The 17670-nt window shown below is 33.0% G+C and overlaps 2 protein-coding genes across 4 annotated transcripts in view; both read right to left on the bottom strand.

Moving 5' to 3' along the window:
• LOC126848222 (hypoxia-inducible factor 1-alpha) overlaps window positions 1–14453 on the bottom strand; it is a 43305-nt gene extending 28852 nt beyond the window's left edge. The window contains exons 1-6 of one of the 3 annotated variants that reach the window (XM_050588925.1): window positions 14311–14453; window positions 2898–3085; window positions 2282–2430; window positions 1651–1836; window positions 985–1220; window positions 509–615 (exon numbers count right to left, since the gene is read on the bottom strand). In XM_050588925.1, coding sequence (XP_050444882.1) covers window positions 509–615; window positions 985–1220; window positions 1651–1836; window positions 2282–2430; window positions 2898–3085; window positions 14311–14354 — 910 coding nt within the window. In that variant the 5' untranslated portion in view covers window positions 14355–14453. Of the gene's footprint in view, window positions 1–508; window positions 616–984; window positions 1221–1650; window positions 1837–2281; window positions 2431–2897; window positions 3086–4871; window positions 7409–14310 lie in introns of those variants that run through there. The other 2 variants (XM_050588924.1, XM_050588923.1) reach the window with 2 other exon arrangements.
• On the bottom strand, window positions 14310–16786 carry LOC126848268 (mitochondrial intermembrane space import and assembly protein 40). Its single transcript, XM_050589037.1, has one exon. The coding sequence runs from the start codon at window positions 16654–16656 to the stop codon at window positions 16156–16158; it is 501 nt and encodes a 166-aa protein (XP_050444994.1). The 5' UTR covers window positions 16657–16786; the 3' UTR covers window positions 14310–16155.
• Between the last annotated feature and the right edge of the window lie 884 nt (window positions 16787–17670).

Genomic DNA, 17670 nt, shown 5'->3' with positions numbered 1-17670 from the left:
CACATAATTCATAACTTGGTTTATTAACGGATTACGTACTGCTTACAATAAAATTGTAAGAGTAAAATTATCAGAGAGAATTTTTTTTACAAATTGCCTAAGTCCCAATAAAATTCCATGAGAATTCCCTGATTTCTTCAGGTACAAAAAAATTCCCTGAGAATTCCAGGTATTCCATTTTGTCAGAGAGTAGACATCCCTGTACAAAGATAATCCTCTTATAAAAATTTTAAAATCTATTTTAATTGAAAGGTAAAATAACAAGGGTAATTAATGTTTTATTTCACAAAAATATATTATAGCAATAATGGAAATAATAAAAATATATTATAGCAATAATGGAAATTTATATGAAGAAAATTCACGATTAATAATTCTAACATATATCACACAAAGATCAATTTTTTTAGCGATTTGAAGGGAAGACATAATCTAGGCATCGAAGATATTCAATGCTTCCTAAAGAATGATTAATAACTATAAAATTAATTGAAAAAATAATACTTACGACATTTGAAACACTTGTCTAGCGCTGGATTGTCGAGTGCATGGTAAAACTCGAAAACTGATCGACCCATTAGCTCTTCGCTGTCCCAGCCCAGATATTCAGCCAACCTGATCATGACAAAAAAAATATTTCCCATTATACGACGCAAAATGTTCAATAACAAAAATTTATATTTCATATTTGTTTTCAAAATATTACATATATATTTACAACGCATAAGGAAATCACACTCAAATCTTATGTACGCGATAAAGCAACTTATCGAATAACGATAAGATTAATGCAGTATTTCGATCAATCTTGTACTAACATTATGCAAGTCTCGATGGCTAATCAAACGATCAAAGTAACAAGTCAAATTATCATTATTCAAGAATTTATAAAAGAGCTGAATTTATGGCAGGAACATCAGAATGTTAATCAGAATAAAAACGAATGACAATATAAATGAAAATATAAATGTTTCTACCACTCACTTCTCGTCAGCGTAAGTGAATTTCATGCTAAGACTGTGCTTTGACAGAAAGGTATGGCGTCCCAAAGGTATCTCGATGTTACTGGGATGGGGTATGGGACTTCCTACGAGCACTAGACACGCGCCGGTGTCTTGTTCCGCGAGCTCGTCCTCCTTCTCTTGTTCCTCATTCTCAACCTCCATGGAATTCGAGTTCGAATCGCGGATGTTTGTTAGTTTGCCAGTGCAATGGATCACCTATAAATATTTAACAAAAATCACGAATATATTATGTATTTGTCATTTTTTTGTAATTATAAAGTCAAAATTAAACAATTCAAAGTGCTCGTACTAAATTCCATAAAAATGCATTATTATGAGAATAAATTACAAAAATATTACTGTTTAACGCGCACTTTTTTCAGATATCTCATTTATATTTTATGTTTATAAAAAATATAAAAATCATAAATATTTGTATTTGTATTAATTATAATATTTAAATATAGTAAAAAAATTAAATTATTATTTTACTAATTTAAATTTTACTAAATTATCTTTTAAATTATCTATTATCTTAAAAATTGTCTTTTTTTATATTCAAAATCCAATAAAATATCAGTCCTATATCGTCCACACAGTACATATACAGTCATATTAGAACTATTAATATGAATAAAAGATTTACCTTGTAAGAGGCGCTCTTTAAATTGACCTTCCTCCCCTTGTTGGTGAGAGTGCACTTGAGTCGCAGAAAGAAGTTGCAGGTACGTTTCTCACCCTTATCTGTCGGTTTTGAGGAGAGGCACTCGCGCAATTCGTCATGATCGCAGGGATGACTGTATTCGTACACGCTTTGCCCCATCATGTCCATCTGCGCAAAACACAGTCCGCAAAAGGCACATATAAAAATCTGTCGTTCAGTTTTATTCCTAAAAATACTAGATTTTGGTAAAAATTTAAACGAGCTTATCATCTTTAATTATATTACATTCATGATATGCTACTACAATTGTATATTATATAATTATATATCTAATTTGAACTTCTTTCATAAATTTTGTTTCGTTTTAAAGAAGCTAGTTATTACAATGTGTTTCCCATTTTCTATGTTAAAAACTTATAAAAATTATTTCTTTTAACGTGCAATTATTTAATTATTAAAAGCATAAAGATTAAATAAAAATTACAAAATTATTTACAGCATACAAAAGTTTATTATTTTCATCATCTTACGTTATATATTATATATTATGCGTTTTTATAATTTGCTTCTAATAATTGGGATAATAATGTTTTTTTAGATTTGTCTAACATACTTGCGACACTCCAAGATAATCGCTGACATTTTCAGACAGGTAGACCATGTTGCCATCACTTGAGAGTACTAACATAAAACCGTTGAGAGCTTTCGGAAATAGTTCATCCATCTCTGCGGAAGACTCGGACTTTGTCAACGAAGCTGGAACTTACATTAACAGAATCGATTATTTAGTCAATATGATTATATCTTTCATTTAATTTCAAAATTTTTTTAAAAAATTGCAAAATTCTAAATATTAGATCCTAGATCTGTATCTTAAAAATATTTAATCTCGAAAATCCATGACTTGACGAGTCAAGCAGTTACACGTAATCAGTAACATACAAAAAATAAACGAGTCTCTTTTAAAATATCCTAAAGAGTCCTCTATGAATAAAATATCTTCAAAGAATACATTTAAAATATATTTTATATTTTAAATTGTGCATTTATTTCGTTTAGCGGTATATTTTTTACATCAATGTTTATTAATTGCTTTAAAGAATTCACATTTGTGTAAGTGTGTGTAAATACATTTTTAAAATTCTTTTGCTACTAATATTTTTTAACATATTCTTTTTCATCTTTCTGATACGACTAATGAGGAGGAATATTCAGATATTCATACTCACTGGAATCCACAACGGACCGGACTTTGAGGTAAGCAATTGCCAATCTCATCACGCTGGCCTTATCTAAATGCGCCGCCTGTTCCTGCTCGATCGGAAGTGCGGCCGCGAGTTCGGCAAAGATATCGGTCTCCTTGCTACGTCTGCAGCGCGCTGCATCACGGGATCTCTCCTTCCTCTTTTCGTTATTCCTACAAGAAAAATTTTCTTCATGTTTTTAAATGTATTTATTGTCTGCGAAGTAAATTACCTTGTCCCATATCATTTTCATGGTTGTGCGTAATCAAAAATTTTTAAATATATATCAAAAAATAAGGTTTGAAAAAAAAATCAAACTATTGAGAGAAAACAAAAATATTAAGAAAAAATTGTTTTTACTAGTTTCTCACTAGTTTGAAATAAAAAAAGTTTTAAAATTAAACAAAAAAATTTTTTCTAAAGATTTTTTCTAAAGAAAAAAAAAAGAAATTTTTATAATTTAAAAAGTGAGTAAAGATGCAAAATTAAGTACGCAAAAATAAGACATGCTAAGAGAAGTGATTAAAATACATATACATATATGTATGTATACATAATTATACACATACATATTTATACACAAAATGTTTATGTGTACACTTTTTTACAAAATTTATTTGTGTCCAACTTTTATTTAACGTAAAATGAATTATAGGTGAGAATGAGACCTTTCTCTTAACTATCTTTTATTAGATTTCTGTTCGCAAACAGACATCCTGAAGTGCTTCGTGAGCAAGTGCAAAGTGTCACGTCGAGTGTACACTATCACGCATGATAAACGATCTCATTCCTCGATTCTAGAAGGTCGTCATTGCTCGCTTGCCACAATATTATATGCTTTACGTCGATTAAACAAGAACGTTAATCACGTACTATAACGTTTCGTTCAATTTGCGAGTGCAAAACTGCAATTACTAGGCGCGAATGGGTATATATAATCTATATTTAACGGATATATTTAATAAAGATAACGTTTAGTACGGTATCAAGCAAACTCGAGTTATATCTAGCCTATTGAAAAATTTTTACAATCTTATTTTTAACAAGAAAAAAATTGATTAATAGATAATTTTAAAATAAATGATCTTGATAAATCCCACAGATACTTTCTATATTTTCTCTTCTATTCCCCGCCCTCCTCCCCTTCTTAATTTAAGTGGATAACAATAGAGACAATTTCTTTGAAACAAAAATGCGAATATCTGAAACAGATAACAAAAGATAACAAAATTTCAGATATAAAAAGTCAAGGAGTAAGTCAAGGAAGAGATTGCGCTTGTCGCAAAAAATGTCCAAGTAATTAGTGCTAGTAAGTGCATTTGCTATATATCATTGCAGCCACCTGGTTACTCAAACGAAGCATCCTTTTCGGTCCCCGATTGAGGAACTGAATACGTCGGTGTTATCGCGAAGCGAGACGTTATCACCGCGCGCGGTGGATCGACCTTTGAACGATGTGACTTTTTTAATCAATTTTGTCACGTTTCTTCCCCTTCGCCTTCCTCCCACCGCTGGCGATGTTAATCGAAGCTAAACTCCAACGAAACGTTCAACGTGATTAAACAATGTCGCGGAGAGTTCTTACGAAAAAACAATACGCTTAATTTTTTTTTGTTTTAATTCCGAATATAAGGTTAATATTATATTAATATTATTATATAATATATATTATATAATAAAAAAGCGACTTGAATAAATGCAAGAAAGAAATTGATTGGAAATTTAACAAGCTTAAACTTAATCATTTCATATAAATCATTGAAATTTTAGATAGAATAAATAATTTATAAAAAAATTGATTCTCCTCCAAAATAATATCTCAAGAAAATGATTAGCACATTAAATTAGCACAAAAAAAATCTGCTTGTTCATTTCTTGTGATATTCAACCTGCCCTGACATTTAATCTCGCAAAATAAAACGATGAAGACGATAGGCATTACAATGATGGCCGACTTACAAGTAATCTTCGGCTAGCTGCTCATCCTCCGCGTAGTCGTAATACCAATTATCGCTGTAACCGGCTTGCAGATTCTCGTATAAGCATGGCGGTAGGACGGCAGAAGCACCGTGAGCGTACGAGGTGTCATAAAGGGGGCAGCGATCGCTCGCCGGGCACCGCAACCACCGTTCCTCGCTGCAAAAATTGAACAGTTCCGGGCAGTTGTCGCGGAGCCAATCGCTCGACCACTTTGGATCATCGTTCTGTCCCAGATCGTTCTGCCCCATTTCGCGTCTCGCATTATACGCGAATGGTATATCGTAAAACCGCGATGGATCAACATATCCCGAATCACGAAATCGTGGATCATCGAATCTCGAAACGTTTCCAGATCCCAGGTAGCAAGATCGCGGATCATTAAAATCGCAATATGCCAGATTTCCGGTATTGCCTACATCGCATGATCGCGAATCGCTGGATTCTAGAGCTATGCAAGGGCGTAGATTGCAAAAATCTAGATAGCGACAATCATCCTCCTGTCGAGGCTGATCTATCCGTGTGCTATGGCCGTATCTCGGCCTCTTTGAATAGGTCGTGCGATTAATCGCCGTTGAGGATGGTTTACACGGATCGAAGTACATCGCGAGATCCTCGACATCAATTGGTCCCGATTGGCAACTCCTCGGGACAGTCGTGTTCTCCGATTGTCGAAAGTCAGTCATGTGACCATTGTCGTTGCAGAGCAATGTCGCCATCAGATCGCTACTCGCGACATTGCATGTCGTTGACGCGATATTGCATATTGTCGTCGGTACAGCACTGCAAGCCACGTTGCAGTTAACATCCGGTGCATACGTGGCACATCTCGTCGTCGTATAAGATGTCGTCCCGATATCGTAAGCCCGCGGTCTATCGTCAGTGCGTGACGTTACGTTGGAGAAGGGTGCGGCGTCAATATTATCGCGCAAGATATCCATATTGCTGAGCACAGCTGCTGGACCATAAGACGGCGGCGGCGACGATGATCCGTGCGATGGAAAATTGATCTCGTCTCGTTTTCTCACGTGACGCTCGTCAAAATTAGCGTCGCAACTAGACACCGTGTCGATCCAGCCAGGATTGCACAGATCGTTGCCGCGAATGATGCCTCTTCCCTTTTGTCCCGCTTCTCCTCCTCCGCCCCCTTCTTCTTCTTCTTTTGCTGCTAAATAATACAAACGTGTGTTCATTGCTCCTGTTTGATTTTAGCTAATGTCACTTTTAATTATTAAAATCTAGCTCGTAACTTTGCTTCTAGAAACGTTTCTTTTTCTTTTCTTCTTTCTTTTCCTCGTTCTTTTTCTCATTCCTTCATCCTTCTTGGAATTACTCTATTCGCTCTCGATTCATCGAAATCTTCTCGATCTAATTATTTAAATCTGGATCGCAGTTATTTCTCATTTTTTTAAATTATCCACTTTTCTCTATCTCTTTACCTTTTTGCTACCTTTAAAATTAATTTTATTTATCTTTATCAATTTCCGTTAAATTTCGTCTTGTTTTTTTTCTTCCCTTTATCTATTGGTCTTTTCTTTGTTGAAAACTTGTCTCGTTCGTGATTAGTTTATGTATGATACAATCATCAAAAGCTATACTTTAATTCTGCTAATTTTTCTTTCAATTGTTTTAAATCTATGTTTGCTACTTCTTTTTTGTTTTTCCGTTTTTTGAACAAAACATTTTGAGATTTACTTGTTTAATTATTTCTGATTTTTTTTTCTCAGTCTTCCTCTTATAGTTTCTCTTCAACTTGTACACTTTTCTTCGTTTCTCCGACAAGAAAATTTTTCCGCTAAAAGATTACCTTTATCATTCACTAATTAGTCCCCTATTACATCATATGATAGTGAATTTTTAGTATTCTGATATCGCTCTCAGCTAATTTCTATCTATTATGAAATTTTACCGTTTTTCTCTTTCTCTCTCACTTTTCAGACTCTTCTTTCTCATTTTTTTGTCAAGAGCTTATCTTAATCATGTGTGGTCCACGTGATCGATGTACTGTTCGGAATTTGACGATGATAATAGCGGAGACGGGAGAAGGAAGAGGAAAAAAATACAATTCCAATTGACTTGACGGTAAAACAAAACTCACCCCTTCGATTCTGTTTATTACTTCTATTTGTCTCCTCCTTTCTCCGTGCTTCCTTCTGTGACATTCAAAATATATCCTCTTCGTATTTGATCCTTTCGGTTTTGTGATAAAAGAAAATTATTATTTACTTCCTTCACTTTTCGCGTTTGTCCTACTCTTTCTATTTTTCCGAACCGTCTCCAATTTCTCCGAAACAAATCACAGAAACAATTTTTTCCTATCTCTTATCTCGCTTTATTTTGCCTTTTTATTATATTTTTCGATTAATCTTCTTTTCCTCTTCATCTTAACAAAGCTAAATCCGAAATTAAATTATCAGCGAGGTCAATCGCATGTCATTGATTTGGTTTACCGATTCATGCTCAAATCAGAGAGCACGATCGTCATCCCCACTTTCTCGCAAGCTCTCTTCAATCCGACTTTTCATCCACCTGCGCGGCTCGCGCGATACTAAAGACCGGTAGTAACGCGAAGCTGTTTCTTCTGGACGTTTAACTTGATCGTTATCTAGCACGACGTCGATAACGATACTCTATCATCGACGGAACGAGCGGCACAATAAAATTGTTGGGCATGAGTTTTAAAAGTTTTGGACATACAATTTTCTTATTTAAACATATCAATTTCTGATATTGTTGATTTCGATTTTTATAACTTTTTTATGTAAAAAGATCAAGCGCTAGTTTAATTGTCACAAGTTGAATATATAAAGAAAAATAAAAGTTGTATTTATTTTTTTCTTTCACACAATTCGATTATCTTATCTACGTACAACTCTCTAATATATTTGAAATATCGATACATATATGATATCATATCAGATCAGAAAGGACAAATTTTTTATGAAGATTTTAAAATAATTATGTATTATATAAATATATATAGACAAATTTGTTGTCGAAATGAAGATTATAAATGTTTATGTTATCTAAGATTAAAAAGCAATATTTGTTTTTGTCATACAAAATAAGTAGTAATGTATAATAATTATGATTGCTTAAATATGTATCAACGATTGATATTTTTACAACATAAAATAACAAAGAATATTTTGTTATTTTCATTTTATCATGAAAAATTCTTAAAAAAACAATTACAGAAACGGAATAAAGGTAATCAAGTTTACAGTAAAACGATAGTAATGTATTATTCCCCAAGAAAAAGAAGCAACAAAAAAAACAGCAATTAACATACATTTGCATACATTATACAGCAAGCACTTCCTTATTGTTGCGATTAAAACTGCATAAATAAATAGCTTGGTATAAATAATTTATCCGCGCATGCGCGCTGACTACAGTCCACAATTATTTTTAGAAAAATAGCAAATTACAAAAAAATTAAAACCATACAATTACAACATTTTGATAGATTTTTTTTATATTCAAATTATTTTATATATATTCTAATTACAGTTACTAATACAAATTGAAAAAAATTCCATAAATTTCAAATAAAAAAATAATATTTTTGACACAAATAAATTATAACGTTAAGAGAATTTTTTTATTTCATTTTATCTTTTATATAAGCCTAGTAAAATATATAGGCCACTCAATGCGTGATTATGTGTGCAATGACTTTCCGGTAATTTGAATGCCTGGCGATCGGCCGTAATCGCAAGCGTTCCTATCACGGAAGATAACGCGATCCATGACGAGTATCACGGCTGGAGACAAGAACAAAAGAAACCATTGTACGATGTAACAGATCACGAGGTCGTAATCGTTTAAATGTCTAGCCTCTTTTCGCCGGGGAGCAAGTTATTCGTATGACCTGCGACGATGGAAGCAATCATGAGTAATGCATGTCTTTAAATCGCTCGCGTAAACTTCACATGATGCGATTACGGAATATAAATGCTACCGGGATAAAAATTATTCCGTAAAACGATCGTCGCGATCGACTGAATTATATACTTGTGAGCAAGTCAAATATAAACCGGACTTTTTCTAAAATATTTTATTCGATCAAAATATTTTTAATGCACACCCAAGTCATTTTTTTATATTTCGTGTCATAAAAAGAAACGTTTCTAAAATCGATAACGCACAATGTCTTCCGTGCGCAATTAGCTTTAGATATGTCAATACTTTTTATGACATGAGAATAAAAAAACTGTCAATCTGGTGGCAAAAATGCTTCAATTTTAATAAAAACTATATAAAAAAATGACTAAGTGTGCGCTAAAAATATTTTACTCGAATAAAATGTTTTCAAAAAAATCAGATTTATATTTGATTTGCCCACGTAACAGATATTTCATAGCATTTTTAAGTTTTTAATATATAAATATTTCAATTTATTTAATAAGATTTTCATGGATAAGAAATAACTAATATGTTTGGATATGACATTGATAACAACATAATACTTTGTGAAATACAATTTGAAAAGAAGGGACCGAAACTGCCATTTCGTTTAAGAAGATACGAAACTCGTTTGGACAGAAAGCAATGTGGTTTCTCTGGGCTTCAATAGAGTGACGGCATAACGGTTTTTCCAAACCACGATTATCTTTCATCCGAATTCAATAGCACGGCGCACATTATTTTTTATCTATTTTTATTTTTGACTAAAAAAAAATACTATCTATTAACATTAGATCTAATGAGTTCCCGACAAAAAAATAATGAATTCTATTTATCGAAAAAACAAACTGACAAAATAATTGACAAAAACTCTAATACACATTTGTATTATTCATTCCTTTATTTTGTTTATTTTGATTAACTGGCAATGATTAACATGCACAAAATGATAAAATGCTTACAGTTGAAATGACAAATAAATAAAAAAATGCCCGGCGGATAAATAAATAGAAAAAAAATTATATATTAAATTTTTTTTCTTGAAATTTTTCATTTTTTATTTTAGCTAAAACGCGTAAAATTCGTAAAAGATCTGCTAAATTAGCTATATTTTTTATAGAGATACTTTCATAAAGTAAACTTGTGTAACAAGTTTTTTATTATTTACTAACTACTATTATTAATTCTTCAACTTTGATCGAGATATTTACTTAGAGATTAAATCCAACAAGTTTTGTAAGTTGTTTATACTTTTAAAGTATGTACATATGATTAATCTGAGAAGAAAATTTTCCAGAAGGCCGCTGTCTGTCATGAATGCACGCTATGTAATCGTGACAGTGTATATATAGAGTGTTTCACTTTTGGCGGATCATACTTTAAATAAAGTTGATGAATTTAGAAAATCACTTTTTCATTAGCGACAATATGTAGAGAAATTCTATCATATATGCCACTTTTCGCAATAATAAAAAATTGTTTATATCTCTGCGAAAATAAACAAAAAATTGAAATCCCGCTGAAGTATAGTATATAAACTCCACTTAAGATTAATTGCAGTGATCAACAAGATTAAAAAGTCTCTCTTTATCTTCTCTCGCTAATTACTCGAAAAGCATGACTATCTTCCCGTTTTCGTCGAGGAAAGGTCAACCTCGAGAAAATCTATCTTTGACAAATAATGCTGATAAAAGTGGAACGCCCTATAGACACATATACATATGCGCCAGCGAAATATCTAGCCCGGAGCGAAGAGAGCTCGCTTCCCCTCGCTTATCATTTATACAAAGAAATAACTGCCACAGTAGACGCTTTAATTGACATATAGTAATAGTCCCTCTCCCATCTATCCGTTCATTGTCGATCACTCGACGTATTGTAGTTTTTTTGTTGGCATAAATACTTTACATTGTACTGGATTAATGGAAAACGCGTGAATTACGGTTTTAATATTAATTTTTCTCACGATTAATCCTTTAAGCAAATTTATTTTATTATATTATGTAAATTTCCATTAAAAGCAACAATGAAAAAATTCTCTCATTGGCTAAGAAATGAATTTTTTTTGCCAATATAATTGAGAGTTTAATAATATATTTATGTTATATTATTACTTTATATGGATTTCAAACTGAACTCGACAAATTAAAAGATTTATTATGAAATTCACAATTATATATAGCTATTTAAACTACATTTAGATTTAAATAATCGAATTTTTTACTCTCCAATACCAGACAACTTAATTAAACATCACTTTAAATGTAAAAGTCAAATTTAAATTCTAAGAAAAATGGAATCTTTACTGTCTCAATTTATACTATAAAATTATAAACGTATTCTATATGCGGTGTCACAAAATATATATTTGCGCACCTTGCATAGGCGAGAGAAAGTCCAAAACGTAAACCAAGGTTTCATAAGCGACACATGCAAAAAAAAAAATAACTTTCTCTTTCTTTTTTGACTATATAAAAAATTAAATGCTGCAATAATAAAAGATTAATTTGTTTTTTATCTAATTTGAGCTACGTGACGAAAAGTCCGTGTGAATAGGTCAAATGATGATCACCCAGCATCGCTATTATTATATTTTCGGGAATTCATCCGCGATAAGCTTACACGTAAATCTCGAGATATATTCTACCGCTTAAAACGCTCTGTCAATGCATGCGAACATGACGATTTTTGCTGATCTTGCATCGACCGTTACAGTTTACTGATGGTTATCATGTGATCCAGCTCATTATTTCCTCATAATTTCCGAGCAGAATACTTATTTTCGCGCGTGTCGTGCGAGAAACGCTTGCGGCTCATGAGGGCAATTCTTCACGCGATAAAAACTTTCTCGAGAGACTGTATTTTTCTACAAATGTTCCTAAATCACCCAATATCTTATAAAACAAGTGTTTTTATATAGTATATGATAATACGATGGCAAAATCATATGATAAACTGATGATCCGAGATGTTCTCGATGAATTTATTCTGACTTTAAAAAAATTACTCAGAATTAATGATCCAATTGGACGATCAATTTAACTTTATTGAATTGATTGTTATTGACACAATGATTATCTACACAATAAGATGTACGGAGTCCACTCTTAAAAAAGTTAACGGCAAAGGTAATAATCTTAAAAAAGGTAACATGTTTATTCTGAACGATCGTTAGCTTATAGATAAATTATGTAGATTAAATGTAATGGATTATTTGTGTCACACATCAGCATATAATGTATAATCAGACTTTTGCATCGCCAAAGACATTTGTCGTTTTAATTTTGAAGTTTATTTTATTTTTAAGAGTATATTTTATATTATAATTAATTAATATATAACGTAAGAAAATGCATGACATTTGTGTGTAACGCTTGTTTTATAATATCTTAATATATACATATATTTTAAAAAAGATATGAATCGGCATTAGAATTTTAAACTGTTGATACAATCGCAAAAATTTTCCATTCTACACATTCTTACAAAATAGATCCAGTGTAGATACGAGTTACGAGTAAGTGTTAGATCACTCTAGGCTTAATTATACGAAAATTAGCGCAGTCATGGACGCAGTTATTCGCGCTATAAAAAAGTTAACTTCTCCTCGAGAACGTTTACGAGCTGTGTTTTGTCGAGTTGTCAGGCGGATTTTTTATAGTAATAATGATAAAAATGACACGACTGAATTTATCGTAAATAGTCTATAGAATTCTACAAAGCATATATTATTACCAGAAAGAAATATTTTTATCTTTCCGCTAAAAAAATAAATAATGTAAATCGTACAAGTAAAAATGTAAATATCAGAACATTTCGGTATTGCAGTTTCGAACGCACGATCGAAATGTTATCCAAATATTTATATATTTCTTCTTAAAATAAAGTAACTGTCTGTGCCTTCACTTTATAATACATTAAAGGGATTAACGAAATCGACAAATTATTTCTGAATCATAGAAGAAAATGACAAGAAGTTTTTATCTTTCTACTTAGAAAATATTTGATTTGATCGAAATCGTATAAAAGCGGCATGCTGTTCCGCTATTTATTCTTTGATAACAATTAAGTACGTGAACAGATCCGACTATTAACGAAATAAATGATGCTCCTGCATTTAGCAAATAAATTTAGAATACATGCGGGATATGCCGAAACAATTTATGTGTTTCTACATTACGTAATAAAATAGCGAATAATAAAATATTAAAATATTAATTAATTGACGGAATTGCGCACAGCAATGACACATATAGAGGCCGTATTTCGAAAAATTCACTATCAATGTCAATACTGGAAATGTATAATATACATAACGTGAATTATATAGATTTCCAGTATTAGCAGTGAGTTTTGGAACACGGCCATAATAAATACGACGCAATCGCGTGCATATCTGATGTAATCATATGCGAACAAGAAAAAGAGAAATCGAAGCCGTATTGTCCATAAAAAAAAAAAATGATAACAATTCTATAGATAATATTATATATATAAACGTTTGAAAAACATTGGTCTGCATTTGTGGGTTAAAACTCTTATGTGGCATAAAAAGCGTTCGCATACCAACATAGAAAGTTATGTGAAAAAAAAGGAAGACAGAGAGAGAGAGAGAGAGAGAGAGAGAGAGAGAGAGAGCGCTCTTGATGGTATTATAAACATGTATATGATTATATTTTTACAGTTTCCATTAATTGATATTTATAAAGGAATAAATTAGACATTATTTTCCCTGTCCCTCTTGCTCCTCCTCTCCTCTGTCCCTCTGTTCTCTCTCTCTCTCTCTCAACTTTGAAACAAATAAAATAACAGAAAAAGAACATAGTAAAAATAGTTATAAATGTAAATAAATTATAAACGGGCAAATATAATACATATACATATCTATAAGTAAACTCAAAAGTAAAAGAAGCCAAATTTTAGCCAATTAAGTTATTCATAAATCACAATAATTCCACGAAGAATAAAAAAACTATAGCGATTGCATCATAAATAACTTAAGAGCGAACAAAAGTGTGAAAAAGTAATACAAATTGAAGATAAAATAGTAGAAAAATAAAATGATGGAGTATCTTATTGACACACTTACTTAGGATGTCCTCTCTCTGTTTAAAAGAATTTTAAAACAAAGAAAGAAGAAAAGATTAAAACAGAGAGAAAACGAGAAAGCGGGAGGTTTGATTAAAGTACTCGCGAGAGCGACGAGGACATATGATGAGGATCACGTGGCGCGAGAGAGAGACGGCGATAACAGCCGCGAGGAAGTGCGAGCGAGATAAAGAAAAAGAAGAAAAGAGAAAGAGACAGCGCGATGGTCCGACATCAAATAAGCGGAGCGATTGCGTCAAACACGCCCGTCATTCTCTCTTTCTCTCTCTCTCTTTCTGTCCCGTGCTTCGCCAATTTTTATGAGATATTATTATATCGACGGTCATCAAATGCTGGAACAACACCATCGTGACCGAGGATTCGCGCCGGAATCCATACGATCGCGATCCAAAAATAGACTCACCTCCTCTTCTCCTTGTGCTTCTTCTCCTTCCTATAGGTTTCCATGATGAGCCACGACGAGAGAACGACGAAGGGACGTAAGCCACCAGCGCACAAAACCGGGACACTCTCGGTCACTGCCAAGGAACGTATCCGGTGTGCGCGTTTCTCGCGAAAGAGAGCTCCGGCTCTTTTTTTTCTTTTATCGATCGACGTAAAACTCGTTCGTTCTCACTGCACTCTGCCCTCCGTGGATCACTCTTTCTCTCTCTCTCTCTCTCTTTCTCTTTCTGTTTGTCTATCTCGGCGTCGGTATCGGGATCGATGCGCGCGTATCACTCACTATTCAATGCGTTGCACCGCGAATCGAAAAACGGACGACGTCGCGTTCCGACAATCGCACAGATTCCAATGTATTCATGGTGCCGTGTGGGTGTGTGTCGTTGCGGTACCGTTAATGTTACAGCGTATAGCTACTGACAAACGCGATGGCACTATTATTATACGATACACTAATGATCTCCACGACGCTGGATTGAGATAGCGTACTACATACGGTCGCGCGGAGAATAAAGTATGGAGAGGTGGGAGAGGAGCACGATTTGACGTCACGCGGCGTCCGCGAGTAGAGCTACACCATCTAACGACGTATTTGGGAAACTATCGAGCAAATCAAGGAACGCGCGCAAGTTCGAATGAAAAAGAGAGTACGAACGCTCAGTTTGTTTTCTATTTCTATATAATTTTCTCTACATATTTTCTTTTATACATTTAAACTGAAGCACGCATTCGAGAACAAAAAAAATATAGTGTGGAAATTTGTAATCCTCTAATACGAATAGATAACCCATCTTCTTGACGCATGATTGTTAAATCTATTAATAAATTGACCTATCGGCATGTCAGTTTACGGTAGAATGTAAAATCGCTTAGTTAATCAAAAGATGATGAATTTTTTGCGGAAAATGCAGATTTTCAAGCTGCAATTTTCTATAGCTGCATTGTATATCGTTATGGATAAATTTTTAGAGAGAGAATGTATTATCAATAATAAAGCTATCTATATAGATATATAAATGTATAATTATAAAAAATTATTTATAATTTATGCCTTTTAATTAATCAATATTAATAATTTTATAATACATATACATTCTTTATTAATTTTATAATTTTGCTGTGTACACATATTGAGTGTACTATTTCTTTATTTTATAAATATAATTACTTTTGATTAATAATATTGCAATTCTTGTTATGATTTAAACATGTGGTGCTTAGAGATCTGGCGATTTTTTATATATGACTTATTCCTGGCAACATTTTTCATAAAAATATAAACACTTACCAAAGATTAATTATTCATTGCTATTATAAATCAAAGGACTGAATGCATAAAGAACAAGTACAGTAGGCCTTAAAAAGTCGCAAGGAAGAAAATAGGCGACAGAATTAATAGAGATCGTTTTAATAATAAACGAACATGAAATCTATGAACAACTTGACTGCACAATTGTATTCAAACTTACCATGAATCTACTAATCACTCTATGCGACACGTTTTTAAATTCAACCTCTCTAGACTTTGATCTGATAATATTGAAATATCAGAAATAATTGATGTACGTTGCTTATCTTTTCTACTTATTCGTTTTGTACATCACTTTTGTTCAGGTTAAAGAGATCTTTCACGTTTTAAGTTTCATCTATCAAGTTTTATCTATGCGTTACAAAAACGCGTTTTGCAAGTACTACCAACACCACAATATAACATGATATTGTGCCTTTTCAATGAAATAGATCATTAAAAGTGAAAGAAGACGCCATAGCATACATCTTGAAACAGCAAAATATATAAAACATATGTTCATTTAGTCTTGGTTCGCTCCACTTCCTGCTTTGTACTCGAAGTGTTCACTTTCTTTTCGGTTGTCGTCTTCAATATTTCGTCCTTACTAGCGACCATTGCTTTCTTCTTCTCCTCATTGGAAGCAGACAACTTCTTATCTGCTTCTTCGGCCACTCTTGTCTCGTCATCTAAGTCGTCTGTCGACGCGCCTTTGCTTTCATACAGCGCCGGATACTGCAACATGCAGTCCTGCATTGTTTCGAATACCTTACGACAGTCGGAGCCCTTCGGATCCGCAGTTGAGTAATGGAAGCAGGAGAAAGCCTCGCGGAACTCTAAACCGCACGGCCCAGTCGCCATACCACCTAGACACGGACAATTCCAGTTAATCTCACCGTTAGGCAGTAGCAGACCAGGACTAGGCTCCGGGTCTGGCAATTCAACCTTGCTGGGTACTGCGTGGTCTTCCTTGGACGCGAAAATAATTGTGTCTTTGCCCTCTTGGCGAATTAACGGCATGATTAATATCCAGATGGGACTACTTCTCCGTGGTTATACGTCCTACTGTCGGCAGTGAAAGACAATAAATTCCGTGACGCTCGATGTATTGTGTATACACACGTCTCGTTCTCGTATTTCGTGGCTAAAGTCAGGGAGGCTCGTAGCTTCGTATAAGCGTTAAATGGACAACGCAAAATAAATCTGCGCTTTGCAGGGTTAAACTTTAAAATGTCTATTGGACTCTTGGCTCCTTCCTCACCGCAAAACTGCTGAACGGCTTCAAGAATGTTCTTCTTCAAATATACGGGAGTTATCTCACGATCAGGACAGAATGGATGTTCTCTAAAAACAGCAATAAATACAGTTATAAACCATTACAGTTTATTGTATTTTATATTTTGACATAGTACGTAAATAAAAGTATAATTTCTTTATTGTCAATTTTTTCATTATGAAATGATATATATAAAATATTTGATGATTTCTATTCTTGTCAATAAACAAAAAATAATTTTAATTCTTTTCAAAGTTAATTTTTCATGATTTAAGATTTTTCAGAAGTCATTCTTGGTAGAGAGATTTGTAAGGTTAAGGTTAATTTAAAATTACATTATAATTTCTGAAATTTTTTTTTTCAAAATTAATAGAAGTGTAAATAGGAGAAAATGCATAAACAAAAAGAATATTGAACATTCCTGAGAATGAATCAAAGAGTTCGATGGAAATTTACGATCCACTTTGTGAATGACAATTATCACAACTCGCAACTATAATACTTTTTTGGAAAAGCAACGTACAGAGAGAGAATTCTTTTTCATATAATGTAAAGTTGCATCATTCACGGAACAGACAATCACTATAGCACTCGTAAAATGATAAAATATAATCGCACGTATATATAGGTTATGTCTCACTAGATAACCATAGTCGCCCATAGTCTATATTATATAATAAATGTATACTAACATAGAAATATCTAAGTAATACATCTTACACGGATGCGTTGGCCTGTCACTCATATCGATCTTGAAT

This window comes from Cataglyphis hispanica, chromosome 3 (assembly GCF_021464435.1).
Source record: "Cataglyphis hispanica isolate Lineage 1 chromosome 3, ULB_Chis1_1.0, whole genome shotgun sequence".
Classification (NCBI taxonomy): Eukaryota; Metazoa; Arthropoda; class Insecta; order Hymenoptera; family Formicidae; genus Cataglyphis; species Cataglyphis hispanica.
The sequence above is the reverse complement of the archived record's forward strand: the minus strand, read 5'-3'. Positions and strand labels throughout refer to the sequence as shown.

Bases quoted from the DNA above. Each gene is read 5' to 3' on its own strand.
- LOC126848268 (XM_050589037.1), bottom strand. From the start codon at position 16,656: ATGCCGTTAATTCGCCAAGAGGGCAAAGACACAATTATTTTCGCGTCC.